At 28.9% G+C, this 27960-nt stretch overlaps 1 protein-coding gene across 1 annotated transcript in view; it reads right to left on the bottom strand.

Annotated features, from left to right (window-relative positions):
* Window positions 1–397: 397 nt before the first annotated feature.
* The window catches only part of LOC111027318 (pyrokinin-1 receptor-like), a 49705-nt gene continuing 22142 nt past the window's right edge, over window positions 398–27960 (bottom strand). Inside the window, exons 2-5 of the mRNA XM_022305676.1 lie at window positions 19796–20101; window positions 7922–8261; window positions 4449–4665; window positions 398–784 (exon numbers count right to left, since the gene is read on the bottom strand). Of these exons, the coding sequence (XP_022161368.1) occupies window positions 413–784; window positions 4449–4665; window positions 7922–8244 (912 nt within the window). The 5' untranslated portion in view covers window positions 8245–8261; window positions 19796–20101 and the 3' untranslated portion in view covers window positions 398–412. The remainder of the gene's footprint in view (window positions 785–4448; window positions 4666–7921; window positions 8262–19795; window positions 20102–27960) is intronic.

Here is a 27960-nt window from a genome sequence, read left to right as displayed (position 1 = left end):
GTGCTCACATTTTTCCGCTAACTTCACGGACCTAATACAAAAATAAAATTGTCACAGATTTTTTTTATGTTATTCATACCGCTTAATGTGTATTAGTAGTAAATGTCAAAGTAAAGTAGTCATTGATGATATTCGTAATTACATTATCGCTATAAGACATAAGTGCCTATAGTATAATATAATACTTAGATTGCACAATCAATGGTCTAAGCCCTAAGGATTATATTATACTCTTATAGCGATAATGTTATTAAAAATATCAACAATAAATACTAAGTACTTTCGTACATACTCATACACATTAAACAGTTATTAAAAGGCTAACTTTTTTTTTACACATCCGGATATACTTATGCCTAATGATGTATACCTATGTTTATGACACGAAATTAATGGTAGGTTTACCTATAATCTATATCGTTATAAATATGTATGTACTGGTATTATACCATGATAATATAGAAATGCTCAAGTACTTACCGAGCATTTTGAGGACTTTCGGAGACGAGTTGGCCCTGTACTCGGGCGACGACATTTTTTTCTCGCCGTGGGTCGATCGTACTGTGATGGTTCGCTTCAGCTTATCGGAGCGCCGGAGACGGAGTCCGATGAGTGCGTAAAGTACGGTTATCAGTGTCATTGGCAGCAAGAAAAACAGCAGCGAGGACAGCGTGAACGACACGGTTGACAGTTCGATGCCTGTGTTCATCAGAAGTATGCTCCGGATATTGCACTGCATCAGTTCTGACGAACCGTTCCACGACGAGACGGTGAATTGCAACGCCTGAGGATTTGATATTACGACGGATTTTAGTAGGAATAAACGGACTTGTTATTTTTGCCTATCACACAATTATTTTGAATTCAGCCTCCATCGAGCTAAGGATAAAAATTAAACTAAGTTTTTTGGCTCCTTGTTTTGAAGCTAATAAAGTAAGTATAAATTGACAATAAGGATGATTGTTATCTTAATACTAATCAAGCATCAGTTGAACTCGGTCATTATAGAATATTGATTAGGTACATTATAAATTTATAAATATTTTCAAGAAATGAACAGTATTTTAATGAATAAAAAAAACCAAATTTTTATTTGTAAGTTGAAAACCGGTGTCAAACTGTCGACACTTCGTAACTTGACAACTTAATTAAATATCTTGACTAAAAAAAGTGAACACTTTTTAAATCAATATGAGGTGAATGATTCCTATAAAGTCAATTATTTTACATAAATTAAAGCAGATGATTCGATTGCATTTGTATTATTGTATATTTGTATTTTCAATAAAAGTGTACTCATCACAACCGAAAATGTCGGTTGCTAAAAATCTTTTGAATAATAATGATTTCGATAGAAAAGCTTGCAGTATTGCCATGGAACATTTAACACATGTAATCGGAAAATCTGTGTTTTTCAATTTGTATAAAATGTTTAACGCAGCCTAGTATTCCGATACCATTTCTGTGTCTTGTGAAAAAACACGTATAGGTACAAGATAAACATGTGTCAGATTATCAGAACACAGATTATCTAATTTATCTAGTAGATGAAGTATCTAGGATTTTTATTAAAAGATAGATCAAATTTAATTCAGATATTTTAAATCCAGAAAACATCTATATGAAAAATATTTTCTGAAACCGAGCGCCAATCTACAAAATTGTGATTACAATTAAAATTAAATTATATTAAGTAGTTAAAGTACTAAAAAAATATACAATTTATTACGTATTCTATCACTTATTCTAGTGACATAGTTTAATACATAATTTAGCTAATATAAGGTAGTCTGCTTGAACCAATTAGTAAAAATGGCCAAATATGATTTTACTTGAAGTAAAAATATTTCTGTGTTTATTATAAATTGAAAATCGTTATAGAAGAAACAAATTATTAAAACGGTGAAATCAATTTAATCACGCATACTTAGAAATGTATACTAATAATTTAAACTGAACACAATGATAACGCAATTTAATTATAATATATAGCCTTTACGTAAAGTTTTCAAAATATTATTGTGTATATATAACGACTGTAGCTTAAATTATGTTTTGTGTAGTTGTAAAATGTTAGTCACGAGTCATAAATGACAAGCAAGTACATAAGAATGTGGGCATGATTAATTTTATTCAATCATTCTAAAATAAATGTTTTTGACAGTTAAACATAATTTTTGAAAGGTTAAGTTATTTGTTTAAAACAACAATATATATTTTAAAATTACCAACCAATATCTTTCCATTCTGGGTTAAGAAAAATTGTATACTTTAAGTAATTAAAATAGGGATTGATAGTGCAGTTTAAAATAGAAATAAATAAGTTTGTTTGAAGTACTTTGTACCTATATAAAATATATAATTTCATGATAAAACTCGTTACGAGCTAATATAAATCAGCGAACAAAATAGGTACTCAAAACATACAACAAAATATTATTTTTGCACACAATGTTGTAGTTTTTCATACTTGTTTTTAATATAGTAGGAACGATTTTCATTGCACGATATTATTTTTTACAACACACAAACATGTTATATTAAATAAAATAAAATCTTACGAATTTACGAACGAAACACCTGTACAATTATAAAATAATATATAGTGCCCGTTAAATCGGCTCGTAGATTTGATCGTAATGTTATATTAGACAAATGATAGAACTATTAACAACATTCAACCTACACAATTAACCCATCCATTGTGTTTTTATGTGGAAGAAATGTATAGTATAAATGGATAAACAACCAGCTGTGTGTCGAAATGATCCACCTAATAGATACCGACGACAATTAATTATCAACCTAAAGGGATTTTCTCCAAACTTTGTAGGCTTATAATAATAGGGGTATACAAAGATTATCTGAGATAATTAGATATCAAACACAACAACAATAGTGAATGTTGTAATAATGCTAAATACTAAAGAAGATACTGTCAACCTTAACTAGAGAAGGGTATTTTTGCAAAATAACAAAGAGAGTGATAAAATATGACTTATTCACTAAAAAAAAAAAAAAGACATATTTCGACCAGATAAATTTGAATTTATATTTTATAAATTCCACAAGCGTTGTAACTTGTAGTTCATCCCTTTGCGCGACCATAGCAGCGGTACTTCGGCTAATTGTTAACTGTCGATCGAAATCATTAATCAAACGGCTTCTAAAATAACTCGCACATAACGCCTAACGATACTGTGCCGCGCATGTTAATCTGACTTGGAACCATCGCCAATATATTTTTCTAAAGTTATTATTGTGATCGACAAATGCTAAAATAGCATATAATATGGAATCATTTAAGGAAATTGTTTTTAATTTTTTAGTACAAGAAATACCTTTTTTTTTTTTAAGTTAAGATTTTTACTGTTCAGTATTAACAGAATATCCATAGATTTTTTTGTATACTACCTTTAGGAAAATTCACTATAGTATGGCACAACAGTAGCACGTAACTCATTTTCAAACTGTAGTTGTAAATTGAGTAATTTTAGATTATTGCCATTGATCTTTTCCTCGTATATATTAATTATTTTCTTGTACATTGTTTGCAATTGGTTCTACCCCTTATGATCGTTTTGTACCTAGTACCTACTAACTAGATCCAATTTTCCATTAGAAACCATCCTCAAAGTTGAAGATATACATATTAGTTATTAGCTACAAACAAATAATATTGAATGTTTAATACAGTGTTCCTCATAAGTATTTCATATTGTGACTAAAAATCTAAAAATTATATTAACGCAGTCTTTTTTAATAGATATTTTAAGTCCTAATTCAAAAGTCCAAAATTAGATATTTAAACTGGGAATAACCATTTTAGTTTTTATTTTCGTAAAATTTACACAATACTTGAAACTTTTAAAATATATTAAATTAAATGTTTTCGATAAAAATTAATTCAACCCACTGTTTCACTAATTTATCATAGTAAAATAAATTACTTTAATAGTAATAACTAATAATATAATAAAATAAACTTGATTAAAATTATTATTATAATATTATTGAATATTATTTATAATAGAGTTTATAATCAATGGCAATAGGTATATAGGAATAGGATGACAGACCGTCTTCGTTCAGAATCTTTTTTCGTATACTATGATATTATATCATTGAATTCAAATTTAATACAGTGATCTACATGACTACAAAACTAATAATATAATAAATATCAGAGCAGTAACTACTCTTTTAAATTAATTATTTAATTTTAACCAAACCAAAAACCAACTATTGGAGTACAATTTTATCAATTAGTTGGGTACAATTTACTTTTATCCATCATATATTTTACTATAGTAAATTTAAGAATAACTATGACCATATTGCAGTCTTTTGATTTAATATCGTACTCCCGTTCATAAAAATCGGTGTTAAGACTGTTAAGAGTTATCTTTTGATATTATAATTGGTATTATGTTTCAGATAGGACTCACCTGGGGTATAGCAAATAATACAGCGACCAGCCATATGATGATGATAAGTTTTACGGCTCTGGAAAGTTTTGACATGCTCTGCGCCATGAATGGGTGGCAAATAGCCACGTACCGCTCGGCCGTGAACGCGGTTATGGTAAGTACAGTAGCATTGGCAGACATTTCGGCAAACAGACCCCGGAGTTGACAAAATATTTCGCCAAATACGTATGGATATCTGTAAATCATTATCAACGCGTTTATTGTACACGAGTTATTTCAAGTTAACCGTGTATACTGAGTAAGCTGACACTTGAACAATATTATTGATTTATGTTTATATTTCGTGCAGAATGTTAATTTTGTTTCGGTTCTCCGACAGTCGCTGTCTAAATATTTTCAAAAGAGTTTACTGTCGTCAGATAAAGTGCGTTTATTGTTTAAATGTGGAAATGGATAACAATGTGAAACATACTACAGATGTATCGCTTGTTTAAAATATCAAACTGTAAACCAACCATTATAACTTGTAGTACAATTATGAAAAAAAATAAACTGTAGACATCCATCGACCCATCTATAATAGTCCAACGGTTACACGCGATCGCCATAGACAATAAAATATGTCGTAATTCCTCAGTCCTCGCGATTATATTCTTCCAAGGGCAATCGATTTTTTAGTTTGTCACAATTGCAATTTTTCCTTTTCAAAAAATTAAGAGAAAATCTAATTTTAAACTCGAACTGAACCCATGGAGTATTGGAGTATAATGAGTAAATATTATAGGTAGGCGTAGTTAAATAATGAAAGCAGTGAAGGGAGAACTTCTAATATTTACCTACCCCTCTGTGAATGAAATTATTGTCTTCGGTGAGGGTGTAGAACATATAAATGCAATAGATTAGATTCCTATGATATTACGTATGTATTAAATATTTAATTTGGTTATCGCTATATCAATACCTATTCAACTGGGATTTCCTGGTCCCTGTTTCAATGTAACTGTACCTTCTTAGTATGTTAGTATGTTAGTGTACCAATATGTAATCCATCTCAATCGCTTCATTTTAAATACAATTATGTCAATGAGAAATATGATATTATTATTGGAGGTTACGCTTGAAACTGAGCCACTTGATGTGTTACATATAAGGCCTATATATGCGCAGTTAAGTCTATTCGCTTGTGACGAATCGTACGAAAATTATTATAGTATTATACAGTATACTGCACCACTGCAGATACGTATAAAATAATATAATATTAACCAGATGGACGTCTTCGTGTTAATGTTTTGGCATACAGTTTATTATCAAAGGGGTACAAATAATATGTAGAGTATATTGTTTAATTTACCTAATCTTAATCTGCAGGTATATATTATGCAGTCAGTATACACGAGGAATGTTACATTCATATATATTTTGTAAAGATATACACGTCTTTGATAACAAATTTCAGGCTTAAATACATTACACAGCTTATAATATAAAGACAGCCGAGTAGTTAATGTAATACACATAATTCTATGTGGTATGCAGCGCATATGAAAAGGTCTATCATTCACGTTCGAAGAATCACGACACACGCGATAACCGATAATTTCCATCTGAGTGACTGCAGATTTGTAATAACATTACGTTTTATCCAAAGCTAACTACGTCCATAGTTGGTTATAGAATTTGAGATAAATATCGCCTGCAACACGGACTATAATATTATCATAAATCATAATAAACAGCATAAGTATAGAGGTAGCTAGCGATAGGGGAAGTGCACTTGACCGGGGGAGAGGAATACCAACACCAGTTCTTCCCCCGGTTCAGGATAACAAGGAAAACAAAAAGGTATAGAGGTAAGCAGTTTTCGACAGGTTTCCGTCAGTAACATGACATAAGCATAAGTAGCGGTGCATCCAAAGTGCATGCCAAAAAAATTAATATAAATTAGAATGTCCTAATTGCATGCCGTCTCTTGGAGGGATATGTCCGAATAAAGTAACAAAATAACTTACTTTTCCACTGAAGGAACGGGCTTTTTTTACATTACCATAAAATGTTTAAATATTGTAGGTGGTGACACTGTCAATTATAAATATTAAATAACACCACTGTAGTTTAGGGTGATCAATTTTTATTTTACATTTTTACATGGTACCTATTTCAAATAAATAATAATATTTTAATATTTGGTGGTTTTTTTTTGATATTTTGGGCATAGAATATATTACAGTAATATTAATACTGGAAAATCTTTTTTGAATAATGATATATAGTAATAGCATTTTTTAATAGTAATATTAATAATAAATTAGAAATTTGGAAAAGTATTGTTTTATTTTAAATCTTAAATTACGAATTAAAGTCCAAAAAAATGTTTAAGTTGTGTACATAAGTGCATGTTATCACAAATAAATATGTGATTCACAACGTGCAATTCGAATAGACAACTCAAAGAGACGGCATGCAGTTTGGACATTTTGTTTTTTGACATGCAATTTGGATGCAGCGATAAGTAGGTAAATATACTATATTGTCTATATTAAACATATTACGAAGTGTCCTCAAAACTCCCAAAATGATGACCGTTCTTTAATGTCCGGAGAAAAAAGGTCATATTTAACAATTTTTGAAAATGTTGAAAATTGAAAACATGACTTGGAACTATACATTTTATCTATTATGGTACGTTTTTTTCATTCATCGTGTTCAGTATTATTATCGAAGTTGAAATATCTCACCAAAGTATACGTCAATTGTCAATTGCGCCAGAAATTGCAGGTGAAAATAAAAAAAAATCATACTGCTCAAAAAGGTTATATACATCGATTGCTCCGGAAGATATTGAGGTACAAAAAAGGTTATAATTTAACAATAAGCCATGAACGTATTTACCTAAGATGTATTTTAGACTTGAGATTTTTTTCAACACTTATTCTCAATCATTTATTTTCACAAAGAAATTAAGAACTTTCCACATAAAAATTTAATCAGATCGCATTCTGGATATCCCTGTCCTCATCCACACCCACCCACCAACATATCGTACATATTTTATCCATATATTTATGTACACTCCTCGTTTGTGCCAAAACCTGTAGGATGAGAGGTTTTTTAATACCGTCGGTTGTTTAAGACTCAGTAACTATAATTATATATAGTTAAGTTCCTACGACACCTATGTAAAGGTTGACTGGTTAGGCTGTTAGGTATATAACCTGCAGGCTAAATAGTTGAAAGCTGAAACAATTTCAAAGTCAACACAGTTGATCACAAATTCACCATTCAATATTGAATAGGTAATAATGTGGCAATGGCATGAAAAAAAAAAACGTATTTATTAGTTTCTCGTTGGTATAATATAATATTATACAAGTATATAACCTCATACAAAAATCTAATAATGTCATAAACTCATATTAGATTTACATATTTTATATCTAATGCAGTAGATTTGTATTGATTTTTAAATTCTGTGCGTCGTTATCACTCACCTGTTCCAAATGGACCACATTTCCTGCGGTAACCCGGACACCAGCAGTATGAGATCGGATACTGCTAAACTAAACAAATAGTAGTTGGTGGCTGTGTGCATGTATTTGTGTTTGGCGATCACCATGCAGGTGATCGAGTTGCCTATCACACCCGTCACAAATATCACCGAGTACATGATGGTCATGGGCACGACTATGAACAGAGGGTCCCGTTTGGGCATAATGAAGTCGTTGTCCCACGCATTTCCCGCAGTCAAATTCATCTGACTACTCTTGCCTCCACCGCCGCCGTCGTCATCGTACAGGTTATTCTGCAATGACATGGCCGCTGAGCGTTATGCTGAAAAAAATAAATAAAACGGTCCACCGACGCCAATATTATAGATAAAGCATATCGTTGATCGAGTGGTAGGTATATGAGATATTTCCCCTACAATAATGTTCTAGGTGCATTTTTGGCCGTTTTTTACTGCAGATTTTTGCAGTCACTTACAATACAAATACATAGGTATTTGTATTTTTCCGAAAACATTGGGTTCGATAAAATAAGTGTTTATAATTAATATAAAATTGAATATTTCCTCTACCGGGTTTTAGTCGAACAAATGCATTTTTAACATCGAAATTAGATTATTAATTTATCAATTTTGAAAGTTGTCAATACAACACTCATGATTTATTAGTGTAGGAGAGTGAGTCTCACGTCTGCGGTCTACCATTCATCTGATAATCGATGCGTTTATAAGTATTTAAAATTAAAATCTAAACGTCACGTGTGACCATAGCTGTCTGCAACCAATCACAAAACCAGTGACCTGTTCTGGGCGTGAAACACTTTTAGGTTTTATTGCACCTATACCCACTAGAAATAAACCTAGCTCAAAGATAATTTGTAAAAACTGCGAAAAAGTTATGATTAGGAGATATTGGGAATTGTTAAATTTCAGGTTCTAAAATTCTAAATGTTATGTTAGCCTTTACAATAAATGGATGCATAAACATATTTTCAAAACATTACCTAAAAATATTTATTTTTATTTTTTTATTTAAAATGCAATTGACCAGTATTTTCCTTACGGCCCTACCCCTTGGGAGTACTGGCTAGTGGCGGTCACGCATATAAAACTATACTTCATCTAATTCTACATTCCCTCCGATACTGTAGGTGTCTAATTCAATAAGTTCTGAACGTACAACTATACGTGTGAAGCTTTTCACGCTTCATTTTCTTCAAACTTTTATTCTCCACATCCAAAAATTTTTGTCTTTTTAAAAGCAATAATCGAAACACAGACTAGCACGTATATAGCAATAAATAGCTATTGACTAGTAATAAGAAAATATTGTTTAATCGATAAATCTTACTGTTAGATGATTTGAATTTACAATCATAATCTTCATATTTTATTTTATTTGTACATCTACAAAGAAGAAATTTACCATAAATATTTTAATCTTAATTGAGATTACGAGAAAACATTTTTTTTTAAATACATTAACCCTAAGAACTAATTATTGTACACATTTGAACGTGGAAACAGTTTCTGATAATATCGGTCTGATAAGAATAAATTAGTCTTTCTGACCTTTTTGTGTGCTCAACATAATTTTGAATGCATTGGAGGTGACCGGTATTTTCCCATTATTCCCTATGACTTAAAATACCTATGCTTTAATATCGAGTGAAAAACTAATATGTACAACATTAATATACACTAGTGCGGTAGTGCACTACGTGATATGAAACTATTGGAACTTAGTCTTGACACAAAGCAAAACATAAATTATATAATTATAATATTTACATTTAAAGAGATTGTTTAAAAACGTTGATGCGACTTAAGAAGTAACAACTAATAAATATTAACTATTCCACGCTCTCAAGTATTCAATAGACACTCTTTTATAACATGTGCTTTATGTTTTGGACTGGTTATGAAATATTGAGTCTCATCAAAATTATGAAAAATACATTTTTCAGTATTCCTCGATTTTTAATTTCAAGTGAATTCACGTTTATAGAGTAAATACGCTAAGCTATAGGTATTACAAATGTTTAAAGGTATAACCTACTATATAAGTCATAACGAGTAGTAAGTATTACCTATATCGGAAAACATGTTGTGTTGTAAAACATGAATCCCTACGGTTGTATCGTATAATACTTTTATAGTTTATATAATCCATTTCACCATACATAGTCATTAGATGTAATTGTTTTAAATCAAATGTTGATGTAGACGTTCATATACAAAGTGGTTAGGTTATAAGTACAGCTGTGAAAAAAAATGAATAATAGGCAATAGCTGATTTCCACGTGAAACATTTTTTAATTCAAGATATTGTCATAAAAACACTTGAGAAAAATAAATGCATTTTGTGATCACTTATTTAATTATTTTTTGACTCAAACTTATTTTTGCTGTGTATCGAAAATTTGATAATTTCTTAAATAAATTTACATCATACTCTCTACTCTCTATTTAAGTGCATTGACTCGACGACTTATGTTTATGGTCATTTTTATAAGATTGTCACTTGATTAACGATTATTGACTGTTGTCTATCGAAAAACCCTAAAAATGAAAAAGGTATTTTTTTTTTTTAAAAAAAAGGACGTCATATAAACTATACCTAGGATTAATAAGAACAATGTTAGAGTTGTAAAGAGCTTAAGGTTGACACTCCCGGAAGTTCTTAAGATCAATCTAGGGAAGGGATTCCCGGAAATTTCAAAAACTGCCAAAAATTACAACTTTTATGAGCCATTTTCCTTTGTTACAATAAGCAGTAACAAGTTTTGATATATGTATTGATTCAGTTAGTATTATTAGTGTTCAATAAATTAAATACAACAACAAATAACTTATTAGTGACTGAAGACATACATCAAGCCACCCCAAGCCACAATATACTTTATTATATTATATTTACATAGCCATTATAATATTTAATTTTATTATTAGTAATATTGTCTGTAGAAAATATTGCATTTATTATATTACCAATTCATTATTATAATATTAGGTACTTAGACAACTATACCTATATATTTTTATCAGATATTATTATTATGTTGTGAACATGAGATCAGATTCTAAAAACAACTTATATTGTCGATAAAATAATAATAATGTAGGATGTGAATATGACGTGTGATTAGTGCAATTTATAAAAAAAAAAAAAACCGGAAACAAATATTTAACCCGTAGGACAATAGCAGTGGCAGCTTACATTGGAGTAAGCAACGGAAAAATGGGAATCAAACTCATGTAATCAATAAAAATAATCACTAAAAAGTAAAAATTTAGTTATATCGTATGTGTATACCATGAAATCATGGCCAATTGAAAATCTTTTCACCTATTCAATATGTAGAAAAATTGATATTTTAAGGAAATCCAATAGGATATAAATAGCTACAGAAATTAATCAAAACTGAATAGATTTTGTGCTACAAAAATTAAGGTCCTTCAAGGAAATTAGTAGACATTTACCTTCAAGATTGAAATAACGTTTGTAAATTCATAACAATTTAATTAAATTTATTGGAATCTTATAATTTTAACACAGTAGGTTAGTCACTAAGGCACTAAGGATACTTACTACAATATTTAGTGGTTTTTCAATTTTATGTTTTTTTTTAAATAATATGTAAATTGATTAATTTTTTAGTAATTTAAATAATTTTATTGAACTATGAGATCCAGAATAAGAATACTTATAGTAAATAGAAAAAATAATAAATTAGTAATATACATTTTATTTTAATTAAGTGAATGTTTTGATTTTGGTTCGACATTTTTCAGGAAACTAAAAATTAATGTGAATATTATTATTATTATAATTTTTTTTTTTTTTAATAATATTATGTTTTTGATAGTTTTGGATGTATTGCAATTTTATTGAATATTCAATTTTAATAAGTTAGCAAATACCTACCTAGAATTATTATTGTATTTTTTTACTGACTTCTACTTAAGATTTAACACCAAAGATATATCATTTTACTACTTATAGCAGCTTATATTATTTTCATCTACAATGAATTATTTTCTTTTTGTCTCTGCCACAGCGTAGTTAACTGTCCTCCCTATTTTCTCCACTAAACTCTGAAATATATTTCCCCATTAATACACAAACGAATATTTCTGCCATATCAAATATCCTCGCATCAGCCGTCATTCACAAAATCGTAATTCGTTTAGTCTGTTGGCTGACCATTTGCTATTAATTTTTAACAGAGTAAACAAATTAGATAACATACAATATTCTATAACCAACTTTAATAAAATGTTCTAGAATGTCTATCGTATATTAATGAACATAATATTTTGTTTTGATGTATTATTCGGTATTCCTGTCAATAACCATTTTTCCTAATTAATATTTTGGAATCTACTTTATGGAAAATACTTATACAGTAAAAAATCGTTTTTAATAACGTCCAAGGGACCAAGGAAAATGGGTCTTAATAACTGGTTGCCATAATAACCAAAATTACGAAAAAAAAATTTGAACTTTAATACATACAGAAAAAAAGTAATAAATCAATGTCTAAATCCGTATGTGTATAATTTCCGAGTTTCTTAACTGATAATGTTTTGTCTTGAAACTCTTGTTTTATTTTGTCTCGAGCTTTCCATATGTTAGAAATTGTAGAATGACCTGCGCCTAAAGCGTAGTTATGGTGTCTTTAGTTATGTCTATTAAACGAATAATGACATTAACCTTTTGTTCAAGTGTTTGAACAAAAAAATTTTCTTTTGTTTATCTTACAATTTCACAATATTCTACACACCAACACAAAACACAGTTAACTGCACGAAGATTACCCTTATACTGACGATAAAATTAAAATGAACTGATGATGAAATTAGCGGTATTATTAGTTGTAATAGTTCTTTCGATAAATTTAAGTCATGATTAATAAAATATTTTTCCAATAAAACCAAAAATAAGCGTCATTACATCTATATAGTCGTTATGCAGATGTCATAAAAATCGATACAAATTGGTACATACAATATAGGACTGGGATCTTCAATCTAAGGTCACATGGGTGATATGTCACTACAACCAGTGTCATTTTAAACGGTTTTTACTGTATATAGTATAACAGGACCACAGATAATTTAATTCATACTATTTTTTTGATTCCTTTCAATGAAAATATAAGAAATAAAACTGTTGATTTTGTGTTTCTTAAATATCTGAAATGACTGAAGTCCATCTTAACACCTAATTTACGAGTGTTATTTTAGTAAAAATTAAATTAATTTTTGGACGGAGGACGGGTAGAAAAGTATATGTATATTTTGTAGTTATAGGTGGACGATGGGCGTACTATATGACAAATTTGATGGACAAGACATCCTGTACACATATCTAAATCTTCAACTTTGCAGTTATATTTGTACCGTACCATATTATTATAAATGGACCAACAATCTTACAAACTTATATTACATTTTAGTGACTTTAGAGTACTCTTTTATCGTTTGAGTTGTTACTATTTGTAAATTCCGACAATTCCGTACATACACATACAAAATAATGACTTCATGCCAGATGTGAGAAAAATTAATTTGTTATTTAAGTATACTATCTATCCGCCTATAATTTGTAGTTTTGAAAAAATAAAATCACAACGTTTCTGCAAGGATGGTCAAATTCAGTACGAAAGAATAAAACATTTTGATGAAATGTTCATATCCATCTAGCTGTGAAATATAGTTATATAGATGAAAAATTAGCTGGTTCAAATATTATTATTGTGAGGAGTGATAACCTATAAGTTATATCATGTTATCACAACAAAAATTTGACACTTAATACAATCATACCAATTAAGATTGACAAAAGTAAAAATAAATAAAGCACCATGTTGTAACTACTTGTAAGAAATGTCGTCAAAATTATCTTAAAACTAAGTGTAGGCTTTTAAGTAATTTTGATATTTATTGAAATGTAACATAACTTAGTGTGTGTCAGAAATGGCACAACATGCATATCATTTAATAATCGTTTTATTTATTATAATAAACTTACCTATACGGCTATAATACATCACATGCAGTGGTGTCACGAATATTTTATCCATAGGGACAAATATTAGAGCTTTACCCACCCACCAACCCACGCACACACACAATTCTGATAAATACAACAAATATAATATTATCTTTGTTCACATATCAAATTTATGACTCTTATCGTGTGTGTTTAAACTACTAAATATTTCTTCGCTAATCTCTAGTTAACAATTTGTATGTGAATTGACGTTACACAATATTGAAAGATTGATTAAAGAGAAACAATCTCAAATTTCCCACTTATTTATTTCTATTAAATATTTTAAAATCTAAAATATTTTTTTTTTATTAAAATTGAAGTATAAGATATTTTGTAATTTATTCTTAAAAATATACTAATACAACATTATTTATTATTATTTTTATGTACTAGAAACCAGAGGATTAGCCATTCAGACGGACAACTTGTGTGTTACTTGTCACTTGTGTATACGAAACTGATGGGAGGAGACATAATACATTTAACAACGAATGAAAAGCACAATTGTATGTTGATTACCCAAATTTAACTAAGATTGTAAAAGATAAAAATAAAATATACTTTTGAATTGACGGCTATAAAACAGTTTATAGTATGATCGATTAGACTGAAATCAATTTTTCAATGAAAAGTATGTCGATTGTAGGGTCTGAACCTCTGCTTCATCAATAACTATTAAAAAGTAATTCTGTCAGGTTTGGATGTAGTTTTACCAGGCTTAACAGACAAAGATAAAGCAGATCTAAAAATGTCAGAGAGACATAATTTAGATATGTTATTTGCAAACGTATATCAGTTTACCACATTTATCTTGTGTTAATTTTTGTTTGATACATTTTAATTGGCATAAATTTCACTTGGTACTTTGGCACAAATATCGAGTATCAATATCCATAAAAACATATTTTGGGCGCTTTTCATTCTAGAAATAGCATAAATAAAATTGTATTATTCGATGATGGTTGTCATATATGGCACAACATGTACATTAAGTGCACGTTGTGCCATAATATTTGGCTCAAACATATCGGTATGGTTAACTTTATGGGGAAGTTCATTTTGAATATTTGTTTATTTATTTTCCCGTGATCCTGAAATTTGTTTACAATAAGTACAAAGTTCATAAAAAAAGTAAAAATTCATGCATGAAGACGACGAAGTCATACATACTTCACAAGCATAAATAAAAAGTTTAAGATCTAAACCTAGAGTTGAAAAATGGCAAATAAAAGTTTTATTTTTAGATTCATTGACGTAGGATATACGTATGTTATAAACTGTGTACTAGCTAAGTCATGTGATATAAACCTATATTAACGTATATCAGTATTCTGTATAGATACCTATGTAAAAAGGAAGAAAAATTATATTTACGTTTAAATTCATCCTAGTAATATTCTATTAATTACTGTTGAAGTTCAAATATTTCTATTTTGTGTTTTAAAAGGTTTTAGATTTAAACTATAAAATAAAAAAAAAAACATTTAGGTAGTTCTGAAGCTTTGTAATAAAAAATGTACAGACTACAGGTAATGAGTATATCGAGTGTTATAAGTTATTACGATACGTTCGAGGTCACTTTGCGCTGTTGAACATTAAAAGTACGAAACGTGGACACTTTGTTCTATAATATACATAATTGATAATAAACTGATAATATTATTTAACTATACAAAGTATATAGGTATAATAGGTATAATATTAAAAAGTCTGAATAATCATGAGTCGCCATAATTCATAACCAATTATATTAAAAATGTTTTCAAGTTTATTACCATTTGGTATATCTAATTTTATAATACGCATAGTTATAATTTAAAAATATACTACACAACCAAGTAACTTGGTTGTTACCAGCTAATCTATACATAAAAAAAACTTTGATTATTTTGGCTTGTTTACCTATATACTAGTTATAACATCTTGAATTGACTTTTAAATATTAAATAAATAAAATAATGTTTAAATCTTATCAAAGTATATAACATTATTTATATATGTACTCAATAATATACATAATATATAATTTAATACTTTGTGTATATAATAGTACAAAGTGTCTACGTTCTGAAATGAACATTTTTGCCAGATCGCATGAATAAGTGACCGTTTCTCGTACGGTATTATGCAGGATTCTGCATACCTACTTACAATATACGAAGGTTTTAACTTTTAATAAGTACCAAATACATTTTTTCACGTTTTTAATTTCATATATACAAACTACAAGACGCCATACAATCGCCATACGTATTCTACCTTTATGTTTATGTTTAATTACAAAGAATGGTTCAAATTTCGCATTAAATGTTTTCCTCAAGAAATTACGAATCCATAAAACGAAAAATTCTCAATTGTTGAAAGGTAGCAACACTATCCACCAACCAGGATTAGGTGTGGGTACAATAACATTTCAATAACAATATTCACCGTATTCAAACCATTGTTATATATTATTCTATAGTTGCATGGGTTCATTGAAAAAAGTTTTTTACTGTACATCGAACCCCAGGGGTATTCTGTATTATGGAATTCTTACGATGATTACTGACACTATTTACATTTTACAAACAATTCGCTCAATATATACTAGTCTAACCAATATTATATATTTATGTGTATACCTACTGCATATTATTTAATCAAGAATACGGCCCCACGGTTGTATAGAAACCGTCTTAATTTTTTAAGTTCATCGAACTTAAATAGTGCTTTACCACTACACAAAATATGTATTGTAATTAATAATTGATAATGTTTTAAAATTTCACGCCGACTATGTAGAAATGATTTATCTTAAAAGTTTACACCTGTAATGATCATCATCCTATTGAACAAATTAACATCTTTAAACGGCAAAACTAAAGTAAATTATATATTATTAATGTTCATTTAATTGGTATTTATGCCGGTATTCTATTACTTATCATCGTAATTTCTCCTCTAAACATAGACCTAGCTGGTACAGATTTAAATTAGTAGGCAAATTTATTACGATGATTACAAATAAAATTAACCAATACCCACAGTAAAATAATATAATTTTGAAATATGCGTAGTTTAAACATATACATCGATGGTACTGTTTATATATATAAACACCGACCTTGATTATGATTTATATTTAATTGCAGGTTTTAATTTGTTGTAAGCTTAGGCTTAATATTACGAGTATATAGGTAGGTAAAGGTTTATAAAATATGAGTCATCTATAGATTAAATATTTTAATTACCTACTCATTCGATATAATACTACATAAATTTATTTATTACTGCAATGATTTTTGTGATTATTTGAATATAATTTATAAGCATACTACGAGTATTCGCAAATTATGTACTGAAATAATATTCAGATTTTAGTACTGTTATTGATACCATAGCATTACTCGTAAGTAGGGTTTTAAAATTTCATGAAATTTATTTTCTTGTAATAATTCATGAAAATTGTTTGAAACATGATAAAATTGTTATTCTATGTTTATCTAAAAGTTAATAGGCGTCAACATGCATGTGAAGATTTTTAAAAGTTGTTTTATTGAATTTAAGCTATTTCAACAAAGAAAATATGTATCATACTATATACGTATAAAATATAATAATATAACAAATTTTAACATTTTAACCTAATCCAGAAGTTACAAACTCTGAAGCCAACTCAATATCATAACATATTTTAAAACGCCTATAAAAAAATGTTTGATGTTTTTTAACAAACCAAATTTATAACCATTAACATAATATAATAGTAATTTGTAAACTTTAGTTGATAACTGATAAGTTATTCATTATCCATGTTGTTTTTGTGTGATCAATATACTCTTTCTAATGATCTAATAACGAACACGTTAAAAAGAAGAAAAAAATAATTTTCATTATTTCATTGAAATATTTCAAAAATAGTGAAATTTTCAATTTTGAAATGTTTCAAGTGAAATATTCAAATTCAAAACCCTACTCGCAAGTGTTCATCTTAAAGTGAAAGTTACATGTTTGACCATAGTAAAATTATATAGTTGTTAAAGTTTCAAAATCGATAAGCTGATTTCACATTAATACAATATTTTGCTTGCATATCTTCGGATGCGTCATTTTATGTAAGTAAAACAAAATTGTAAGAATCTGAACCCTCACTATTATCAACTTTTTCAAATACCTACGCATGCAAGTTTCTGAATGATCTTACAAGCTGTCTGACATATTAAACATACATTGTATTCTATTTAATATTGGATAAAATCAGAATTGGATTATAAAAAATTGAAAATATGTGAACATGGACCACGATTTATGTTATTGTAATAGTATATTATATACAATACATAAGCAATTTTTAAATTATAATAATGAAAAATATTAATAAAATTTGTATAATTTTATATGATTTAAATTGGGTTTTTTAAATAGATACTAATTTTATACTTGTAGACAATATTAAATTAATATTAGGCTAAATACAAAAACAAATACTGACATAAACAACCATTTTCAAATTGAATTTTTTATGGGTTTCTGCCTTTCTGGAGTATTTACTATTTAGATACTTTATAGAGTTCAACTTGTGTTTGATACTTATGAGATGGATAAAATCTTTAACATTAAAAAAATAATTAAAGACATTTCATAGATGTACACCGTTGAGGTTTCCAGTGCTAAAAGTGTTGTTAAGATTTTTTACGTCAAAATCATAAGGTTTATTAAGTATAAATCTCAATAGGGAGTTTAATATTATAATGATAAGATGTAAGGTAGTCTAGGATGCAACTACTTCTGTACCGTATACATACTATACAATATACATGATTAATATCACATGTAAAGTCCACCTCAAATTTTTACCAAATATCAAGGCCAAAGGTATTAAATAGTAATTGAATCAACATTTTCAAGTTTATAATGCTTACAAGAATTTTAACTCAACTCTAAATATTTATTACAATTTGAGTAGTGTATTACTAATGCCTAATGGATTATATATTAAACTTTGATTTTTTTGTTAAACATATTATTGGACAGGTACCTACTTTGATGACTATAGTAAATTATTTTCGAACGAGTTATTCATTTTTTCTTGTGTAAGCATAGCTAAACTACTTAAAATACTTTTCGAGGTATGCACTAACCAAAATTACCATCATCTGCAAAGCTAATAATTATAGTATTTAAATTTAAACCAAATATACCATTTGTATACAGATCATAAAATATAAATAATATAGAACTTAATACGGGACCTTGCGGGGCACCACAGTTTATTAGTAAAAGGTAAAAAACCTGCAGCATATTTTTGTTTATTGATTGAACAAAGAAATACATTTTGGTGCACCGAATCAAATGCTTTGTTTAGATCAAGAAAGATTACCAACATTGTTTTATTGCTATCTGAATATTTCCTGGTAAGTTTATCTGCTCGGACTAAAGCATAAATAATAGTTGATTTACCTGACTAAGCTCCAAATCGATCTCTTGAAAAAAAATTATTCGGTTCTAAGTATAATCGTTTTTTAAATATTTCTAAAAAAAAACGTAGTAACAGATAATGAGATTTAAGTCTTGTAGTTACGCAAACTCTATCGTTTAGTATATTATATGTTACATAATATATTATCTAATGACGTTTTAATTTTTGTTATTGTAAAGATAGATTAAATTTAAAATTGCTTTTATTTTTGACTATGAATTAAAATAGGAAAAATGTTTTTGTCGGTTATTAGTTTATTACTTATTGAGGAATAATAATTTATGGAGTGATTTTTTTATGAAAAAAATTTAGAAAATTAATCAACTATTTTAACTTACCTTTTATATGTACGTTTGAGTTGATTAGTTCATGGCGGTTTTTTAGTATCCAAACTTTTCTTAACTATTTTAAATAGCTATGGTTAGTGTTCAGAAAGTATGACCTTCTACTAAGTAAGTGATCTTACTTATCTTCTTAATTAAACTTCATAAATATTTACTAAAATAATTATAATGATTTTCTTTCGTCTCGTTCATTATCATTCTTGTCGTAATTCTCAACAATATAAACTATGTATGACTGACTTTTCTTTTTCTATTTTCGTGTCGATGATTCTTGAAAACTGATCCTAGTTGATAAAATTCCTAGAAATCAATTAAAGCAGTTACAGTTAATTCTTTATTTTAATTTGGTTTTTAAATTAAATATTAACAATATTAACAACGGCTTAAAATTATTTTAGTTTATAGATAATACAAGTGTGTTAAATGAAAACTACGAATAACAATTTTCCTTAAATTTTTACTTTTATTATAGTAAGAATAGAGCTTGATTAACTTAGTGGTATTCAACCTGTGCGTCGCGGCTCCAAGGGGAATCAAGGTATTTGTCAAGGGAGTCGTGGCATAGAAGAGGAAAAAAATAAAACATGCAATTTCAATTTTCCATGCATGATTATAATTATTAATGTTGTTGTCTTGATATAATTGATATATTTATATTATATATATTATTACAAATAATTTAATATTTTCTTTCTATGTACATAATAATTTGAGAGTCGTCAAAATGTTGTGAAGATATGAAGAATCCGTGGAATTGTAAAAGCTTGTGTACCTCTGAACATTAATCTCGGAATCTATGACCTTTAGAATTTAGTTTAGTGAATGGGGTATGGTTGGTCTAAGAACACGTAACAATGTGGGGCAAGGATTCGTCGCCAAGTACCCGGGTGGTCACCTATCCTGGAGCCAGTGATAATAGATGGTGCTTGACCTCAGCACACATTAGTGACTGCAGCCAACCACCAGGCAAAGGAAACGAAGTCCTCTTTACCTTCACACAGACTTCAAACTGTATCTACAATCAAAACTTACATAAAAAAAACTATCAATCAATTTTATTGACCAACTGAAACATTTGAGAAGTTTATTAGAGCTCGTATTGTCATATAAGTGACAAGATTACTCTCCGTTTCTCCATCGGCTCAAACTAAGACACCTTCTCCCAATCCCTATGTTCTTACGTAATAATAATAATAATAATAATAATAATAATGACAAAATATAACAACTACACATGTCTAATAACACAATTGTATCGAATTTGTATTATTATAGTACCTCATCTATGAAATATTATATCTAAATAACATTAAGTTTAGATGACCATGGCAGGAAAAATGTTTATCCATAGAAAAATAATAGTAATGAAATATTAGTTATTACTGTATAAATAATTATTATATTGCGATCAAAGTTTAATTTAATTGAATTAATTAAATACTATCTATTTGTGATTTTCCTTGATAAGATTCCATAATATTATTACTACTTTAATTTATAGTCACATTTTATCAAATCAAATGACTTGTTTTTTTAACAACATTCTAAGAATGGAATTGAAAGTTAATTTAATTCGTGAATAGAATAATATTGATTCATTATTAGTATCGCAACTTTTTTTTTTATATATATAGATAATACATGTCTTTGTATACTTAACTAATTTAACAATATTAAAATTACAACTTTTTTTTTTATATATTATCATAACTTGTATTAATTGTTACCTAATATAATATGTTTTTATGAAGTTGATATTATGTGTGTCTCTAAAAATAAATTTAGAGCAATTTTTAATTTCCAATAGTTGTCTATACATTGTGCATTTAAATTAAAATGTATTTTTTAATAATAATAATTATTATTTCCTTTAAATTATAAGCATTATTAAATATAATACATAAACATTAAACAGCTTCTACTTCCAAGGGTATATTATTGTCAATTGTCATTATTATAGTATTGTACGTTACTATTATTACAATATTACACAATAGTAGGTAGTAGGTATGCATTATTGTTTGTTTATGTAGTTTTGCATACATATTGTTAATACATTTATATAAGATCCTAAGGCAATTCATTTGGGTCTGGTTATTTTAATTTAATTTAATTTCTATTATGGTAATAATCAATAGAGGTTAAAATATTATTCAAAAATATTTTTACGTAATTTTTGTTATTACAAATTCACGAAGTTATGTTTCCTAGTGACAGAATACCCACAGATACCATTATACCACAATGTATTTTGAGTTATACTATCTACTAAGTTATATGAATTCATTAGGTACCTACATAACCACATTATGTACTAGTACATACTCGTATATATTTTATATTAATATTAAACTAATATATACACATTACACATGTAACGCATTAACTTAATTTATCTTAACTTACTCCATGTTCTTATAATATTTTTGCTATACTTATTTGATAAGTATTGAATAAGTTATTATTAATACACAATTAATAATAAATAATTATTTATATATTTATATAATTAATATTTTCTGGGATGAGCAAATATGTATTTAGGTATATTTTATTTAAATTATAAGCAATCTAAATATTTTTTCCTCTATAAAAATATTTATCATACATGGTTTCATAGTTTATTTTTCTTTTTGAGTAGGTTTTAAATGTTTTTAAAAAAGAGACATGAAGGTTTTCCTTAAACAATTTCTAAGAGCATACTATTTTATTGAAAGCTACATGGTAATATAATAAACAAATATGCAACACTGTATTATTGTGCATTTTTACAGCAGTAAGTTATCAGATATGTTGTTAGTTAAAAATTTGAATTAAATGTTAGCCTAACCTAACCTAACATACCTATTATATATTTATTATACGAATAATATCTTGTGTACTATATTCATTTGTTCAAGATTAATCCATATAATAATTTGTTGAATCTCCTAATACATCGTATCTGTTCATGAATATCGTATATAGGTACTACGAAGTACTTTCACTTAAACTAATTAAACTATAAATATAGGTTATAACTTATAACTCGTAATGTATTTAGAGATGTTTTATAGTTAAATTCAACAACAACAAAATCCAAAGATTCCAAAAAAATTCGAATTAGTAAAATTAATAAATGCCATACCCTGAACACAAACACAATACAAAAAGAATCAAAACTATGTTACAAACGTCTTCACAGCAGTTTAACCACCCATCTGAATCCACTTATAAAAAATGTAGCAGTCTTTGAGAATAGTGATTCCCGGTTATCCCTCAAGACGTTTTAAGACAAATGATGTTGTGACCTGCTGAATATATGACCTAAAAGCTAATAACCCCCTCCTCCATCAAAAAAAAAATATATAGTCAAAATAGGTAGGCTTAGTGATAATATAAAGAGTGGCTACTTTTGCCAAATGATTTATGTACATAAATTATTCTCAATAAAATTTGCTTATTGTTCCAATAAATAAATTATAAGTATTTTGTAGGAAAAAAAACAAAAATAGATGTTTTATGAGTATTTATTTGATTTTCAGGTAACAAATAATAACCAATACAGTTAGGACGAGTCTGCCCACTTTAAACGTGTATAAAAATATTTAATAATGTGAGATTTTTTCATTATTAAAGATAATAAAATGTGGGTTTGTCTTGGCCTTAAGATCAAATTAAGTAGGTGTAGATAGTACAAATTATGCAATTGCAAATAATTTTGAAATTTTTCTAAATTTAAATACTAAACAATATATTAATGATGATCATTTAGAAACTTTAAATCGTATTTCTGTACCTACATTGTTGATGTATGGTTTTTTCAATATAAATTTTTTTAAATAAAATGTTTAGTAAAAATACTTATTAATATTTGTATTACAATAAACTTAATTGAACAGTGTCCATGCGCTATTTTATACCCGGTTAGTTTATATTTTAAAACATCAATAATTGTTGGTTACAAAACTCGTTTTGTTCAAATCTCTGTAAAATAGTATCTAATGCTTAATACGTTATTAGATATTATTATAAATTTACAAAATTTATTTACAACAATTATTAACAATTAAAGACGTTGAACATTTATTGAATAATATTATAGAAGTAAATAATGAATACATTATAGCATGAAGCATTACAATATAAATATTCAGTATTATACCTAACCCAAAGACAAAAGCTACACAATAATTAACTACAAGGAACACCAGTCTAGACTGTGGTTATATAATGTAAACAATTCATCGTAATCTATACTTTAATGTATAATGTTGATTCACGATTTTTAGATTTTAAATTCAACGCACGATTAATGTTGGGTTCAACTATTAGGGCCTAGAAATATTCCCACAATAATTGTTCGATACGTTTTAGGTGGAATTTTGAAAAAATAATTAAATAACATCTTATACAAACCCATAGCGATATTAGATCATATTTCCAATTGATATAAAATAAGATCACATTAATTTCATAGAGCACTCTTAAAGGCTTAACACTGGACAAAGTTATCATAGATATCACCAACTGAAAAATAAGCCAATCATTACGGAATACCAAATACATCCAATAAGTCAATATCTACTCAAGTAATCTAATGAGTGATTTTAAAATAGATACATTTTCAGAGACGTGGTCTGATTTTTGTACTCCAGTATTATCTTATTCGCCTTTACTCCCGTTATTAATAATAAATGACAATTATTGACAAAAAAAAAATAACTTTAAACAAACTATATACTAATAAACAGAAAAAATAAAACCTTATAGCGATAATATTATGTTCACATTTAAGGAACGTATAATCACAGTTCTGTCACGGAGTCAGGACAAAAGTGCATTTTCATCTGTCGTTACGTCATGCCTAATACTGAGTTAAATAAAAAAAAGTTGTCCAACAAGATAACTATTTTTGTTGCAAAAAATATAAAAAAATTTTGTACAAATGTAAAAAAGAGTCAGCTAGGACTCCAAGGAAGGTGCCCTCCAAAAATCCCCTGTTATAAATATTCGGTACGGGGTTATTTTTTTAACACATTGTTATGCTAAAACTCTGCGTTTATTCCAGTTCTGATTTTAATGTTTTTAATTAGACTTCAAAGTGTAAAGAGCATTTTGAAAAATATATTTAAAGCGTGGATTTTAAGGACTTACTTGCCAATTACGTGATTATTTCATCAATTTTTTATTTTTATTTTATAAACCTTACTACACCTTACGCACTACATCAGGCGCAACTACAGTACGTTTAAACCACGATTTGTTTATGGGCATAGTAACACAACAATAATAATAATAATGTACCTATATATTTTGTCTGTAAATAATCAGGTATACGTCACTGGGTCACTGATGTGCGTATATTATCGGCATGATGCATCGCGGCCGTCCTCGAGAAACGTGCATCGACGCAGACGGGAAGTGATGATTGAGGAAAGCAAAATTCGAAAAGAATCCTTTAGGCTTGTTTCGTCGAGATTTTGCCTATCGCAACGTACTACAATGACGGCGAGTGCCGAGTGGTGACACAAAAACAGTTTGATTAGAGGTGTTAATGAGGAGAGAAACGGTCGGCGGGCATCATTATGATTGGTGGCACGAATTAAGATATACTTATATTATACTTGTATCTTAATTCGTGATTGGTGGTAAACATATCGCAGTGATGTAGGTGCCTTGACGAATAAATACAGTGATGTAGCCTGTTTTGACGATCAAATCCAATATAATCTATACGTCAGCTATATATCAGCTTACAACCACACATATTGAGTAAACGAGTAAACAAAAAGCGCCCTCTATGTTATGCCACTTTCCACACACACCCATTGCTAGTCTAATATTATTATCCATGCCTGAGGCCGACAGAAAATTTTGCGGATACTCGCGATTACGTAAATCACGTTGATGGCGACCGCGGTCCATATCGTAAAATCTATCTTTGGGGGCTATACCTAAATTAATTAACCGCTTTAATTTCCTCACCATTAATCAAGTAGGGTACACAGCACGATTTAAGATAGTGTAATTGCCCAACGAATCATGGAAAAATGTCTACCAAAATAACTGTTAAAAACAGCTGGAAAATTCACCACTAGCGCTTGTATGTAATAGTGGCGATAAGCTCAACCACCGGCGATGGGCGCACTCATGGCTTAAATATACAAGGTTATTGCAAAAGTACCCCCACTGGCCACTATATCATTTTATCACGTTAAGGAATTAAAATGGCAGCGTAAGGGGACGAAGTCGTATACTGGCTATATTATGATCATAGACCGTACCCTTACGCTGCCATTTTATTTTTATTTGATAACAATTTGGCTATGTGCAATAACCTTGTATATTTGAGCCATGGGCGCACTGTATATCCTGCTTCCATATTTCGCCACACATCATTTCGCAAGCGCAAGTGGTGAATATTACACCTGTTCTGGTAATTTAATTTGGTTACCACTTTAAAAAGGTCTTAATATCATATATCATTGTCTTGTCTTATTCTGTGTTAATATCATAGGTCGTCGGGCAACCATACTCTCTTAAATCGTGGTTTACAGCTATATCGGGTGTCAAATGTCAATCAAATCGCATTCTGGTTGGACGTTACATTTTTGGTACCATGTAAGAACCAAGTTACAACCGAGTATATCCAGAATTGACTTCAGCTCAACTGTTCAACCAATGCGGTTACTAATAACCACAGTTCATCACGTCCAAGCATTACCGGATTCACCACGTAGCTGTGAATCCGGTTTTGGCCTGTCTAAGGAAAACGCGATCGTCGAAGGTCCATTTCTTATTCTCCTTCATTTAGTTATAAGAATTCTCGATGATCAAACCTCTTTCACGCATCGCCAGCGAGTTCGTACCTACCACTAACCACTATCTATAAGACCGATGCCACTGATTCGTCACCAGTAATGTGGCGAGGGGTGGCACCAAGCAGGCTCTAGGGGTCATGGCCCCCTTCCAAGCCCGTATTTCTAAAAAACTATATACTGTATACTGTTAAAAACAAAATTACCTACAAAAAAATACATCATAATATCTAAAGTTTTCTGAAAGTTTTGACTTCGACCCCCCCCCCCCCCCCATGTCATTGAGGCCGCCCCAGGATCTGCCCGATGAGTTGTGGGTCACAGTGGGACCGTGATGGCACCGACAATATAATTTCAATAATGATGCGAAAATATGAATGCAGAATTATTGCCGGATGTGACGAATAAAATGTATTTATTTTTATACGAATGTTGCTATCGAAACACTAAAAATACTAATATTATACCACATGTGATGTACATCATGGCTTGACATGACACAGTCAAAGTTATACTCAGAATAGATCGCGAGTATACGGGTTACAGATAGCAGGTGTCCTTTTGTTGCGAAAAGATTGCCATGAAATAATAAAAATACAAAACACTTGTTACTAAATATAGGCTGAATTCGTCTTCGTTCAGAATCGATTTTCGTATGCAATGATTTATTTCAACCCCCTTGGAAAGTCAACCCCTTAAACAATAAAACCAGCTGTATGATTGAAAGCTGCAATGTATCCAACTATATTATTATTTATATATATGTATGGTAAATACTGCGTATTTAGGTTATTGTGAAATACAAGTACAGGCATTGTGTGACGAGGGCGGAAAATGAGTCATTTCAGTCTTGGGTGACATTTGCTGCACGGGTTGCAGTCGAGGGGGCTGCATTTCCTGCATGATCCACCCATACTATATACTTTTTCAGGCCTCTGTCCACCAACTTACACTATAATTTATGTTATATTTTATTACGATAGCCCATAAGTCATAATGAACTGTTCTTGCAGTTTTCACTTTTTACTTATCACCACGGAATAGTTAATAGGTGTTATCGACCAGTTTCATAACGCCCTGTTTTAGGTAATATTATAATGTTAGAGAAAATGTATCGATATGTTTATGCATAGGTATTGAATATTTTTTTTTGAGAGGTAACTTTTCTGAAAAAAAACGTTTGTCTCTGCTGGTTGAAAAATGGTTATTTTCTAACTCTTCAACCGGCTTCGAAAATTAGAATTTCAGCGCAGGAATCACAAAATAATATATTTATACAGTTACTAAATTATTAATCACCTAATATAGGATTTTCATCATAATTTGATTTATTTATATAGTTATAAACATCACGTCATA

Source organism: Myzus persicae, unplaced genomic scaffold (genome assembly GCF_001856785.1).
Source record: "Myzus persicae strain clone G006 unplaced genomic scaffold, MPER_G0061.0, whole genome shotgun sequence".
Classification (NCBI taxonomy): Eukaryota; Metazoa; Arthropoda; class Insecta; order Hemiptera; family Aphididae; genus Myzus; species Myzus persicae.
Note: the sequence above shows the minus strand (reverse complement) of the source record. Positions and strands in the feature narration are given on the sequence as shown.